This window comes from Triticum dicoccoides, chromosome 6B (genome assembly GCF_002162155.2).
Source record: "Triticum dicoccoides isolate Atlit2015 ecotype Zavitan chromosome 6B, WEW_v2.0, whole genome shotgun sequence".
In the NCBI taxonomy this organism is placed as follows: Eukaryota; Viridiplantae; Streptophyta; class Magnoliopsida; order Poales; family Poaceae; genus Triticum; species Triticum dicoccoides.
The window spans coordinates 16,714,384-16,716,746 of NC_041391.1; the positions used below are offsets into that span (position 1 = coordinate 16,714,384).

The 2,363-nt window shown below is 43.9% G+C and overlaps 1 protein-coding gene across 1 annotated transcript; it reads right to left on the minus strand.

Annotated features, from left to right (window-relative positions):
- Nucleotides 1-863: 863 nt before the first annotated feature.
- LOC119323709 (agamous-like MADS-box protein AGL80) lies at nucleotides 864-1,617 on the minus strand. Its single transcript, XM_037597413.1, has one exon. It carries the CDS (start codon nucleotides 1,615-1,617, stop codon nucleotides 934-936), a length of 684 nt encoding a protein of 227 aa, XP_037453310.1. The 3' UTR covers nucleotides 864-933.
- Nucleotides 1,618-2,363: the final 746 nt, after the last annotated feature.

Below are 2,363 nucleotides of genomic sequence, written 5' to 3' on the forward strand. Positions count from 1 at the left end.
ACACTTCTCCTTTCGTTTGCTAGTCATCCGAGAGTCCTGCAGATAGCACAAGTTGGGACTAGCTTAGTATTGTGGAGGGGAGTCCAAAGTTCAGCAGGTGCCTAACGTCGCCCATGTGTTGTTGTTGCTGCTTACGACCACCTCTCAAGCAAGTACCATTGTGGAATAACTTACTCATTGAGGTACAATATCACCTTGATTACGTGTGCACAAATCACACCATTCATTTTCAAAGTAGTGGCAATTGCATTCATATACCCCATCTTCCATCACAATATGCAGCCAATAGAGTTTGGGGGTTCTGGTAGTAGTTTGAGTATAGCTCGAACACAATGCCCTCTCTGGGGTGGCCTAGGACTTGATTGATGATGAAACCGGCCGACCACTTTGAAACTTGCCAAAGATGTTGCAGTGTAGAAGCCACCATCCTGGCGCTTAATGTTATCTCTACATTTTCTCAAAATGAAATGCCGTAGCGCAAATGTTTTAGTACATGAGATTTTTGCGTCAGACAATATATGTGCTCTCTTTTTTTCTAGAATATTAAGGATTTTTATAGGCGCTGTGCATCCTGCTATGCAGAAAGTGGGATGCAACTCTTACGGTTGGATCACTCATGCAATGCTAGAGTCAATAAAAACTCATTTTATTAGAAAAAAAATGTTTGACAAAACATGTTGACATAAAGAGCAAGTACAACCTAAAAGTTCCAACCAACTGATTAAAAAATAGAGCATGGAAGAGATCCACAATAACAATTTCAACAACAAAAATAAAATTTCCTTTGCTCAAAGAGAAAGACTAAGACCGAATGTCTCATCTTATTCATGATGCCATCCATGCATGAGTCTTTTTAGCCATGGCAAGACTAAATAAAAGGAGATGAGGCACATGTAGATGGGCATGCCCTACATGTAGAGATTGTCTTCCTGCTTACATATTCATATGACTAGGAATGAAGCCGAAGTTGGTGCCATTATGGCCACCAGTACTGTGGCCATTGTAGATCTGGGTGCCATGGTCCCCTTCGGACCTCACTGTCTCAAGCCAACCCTCCTGCTGGTGCGGCGGCACCCGGTACATGGCTGGAGGCCCCATGTCCATGTTGTCGGTGATGTATGGTGCCTGCGTTTGGTAGACTGGCGGTTGCCCGCTCATTTTTGCGATGCGCTCGCCCAGGCTCTTCAACATTAACTCCAACTTCCAAGCCATCAATGTGAGCTCCGCGATGTTTCCAGGGAGGCGGCCGCTGACCATGGCCTCATGCAGGAGAAACTTGGTCTCACGGTCTTGGAGCTCGCACCTAGTCTTCTGGACCTGGTCTCGGAGCTTTGCGACGCGCTGACTAAGGACACTCTTCTGGTCCATCGTCTTCTTTAGCCGCGCCACCTCTGGCATGCTCTTAAACCTATTCAAGATAGCCACCGCCTCAGCATGGGATGGGAACACCTCCGGCACCGTTGCGCCCTCGCCATACACCAGCACGCACGCCTTGGCGTTGCACAAGGTGCCCACCTCACCGGCCTTCTTCATCAGGTTCTTGCTGCGCTTCTTCAAGGTATCCTGCCGCGCCGAGTCATTGCGGATGTACCGGAGGGCCACCTTCTTGCGAGCCATTGTTGACTGAGGAAAACAATTTGCAAAGGGAGGAAAATTGCTAGTTTGGGTGAGTTAAAAGCACGGGAGGCAGGGGAGATTTATAGTGGAGGTCTGTGACGATGAGGAGGCTAGAACCATGCCAATGGAGGATTTGGCTGACTTGGAGGTAGGTCTTAATTGTGCCCAGCTGTAAATTTGGTGTCTATTTAAAACTTTAAGATTTACTTTCCAAAGATCATAGATTTTGTCAATCAATACAAAATTTCTCTTTGATTGAGCGATAAAAGATATGGAAGGTTTCTCCCTATAGGCGCATAGTACTAGGATATTCCTATTTAGCAATATATTGCCAAATTAACTTTTCTGTTTAATTTTATCCAAAGTTGATGTTTATTCCAAATATAGACCACCCCGTCGACCATCCATTCTTTTGTAACCAAACTAAGAAAGTATTAATGAGTAATGTATCTAAATTATCCCATAATGAAAAACCAATTGATCATGCATGTTGGGTGACTAATAGCCAATTTTCCTATATGTGAATTGAATGAGGTTCTCTATATCCAGGTTGACTATCATTGCTCGCTGATCAAGTGGTTTGTTGCTCATATTCGTTAACACATTCAAACATAATATGCAAGCCTCCCCATACAATTACCTTGTTACATAATTAGATAACAAAACTTAACACACAACTAGAAGGACTTATGTGTCCCCAAGTTGATTTTGATGTTAATGAGAACATGATTACTGATCTAACCATG

Excerpts from the sequence above, each read along its gene's own strand:
- LOC119323709 (XM_037597413.1), bottom strand. The coding sequence starts at position 1,617 with ATGGCTCGCAAGAAGGTGGCCCTCCGGTACATCCGCAATGACTCGGCG.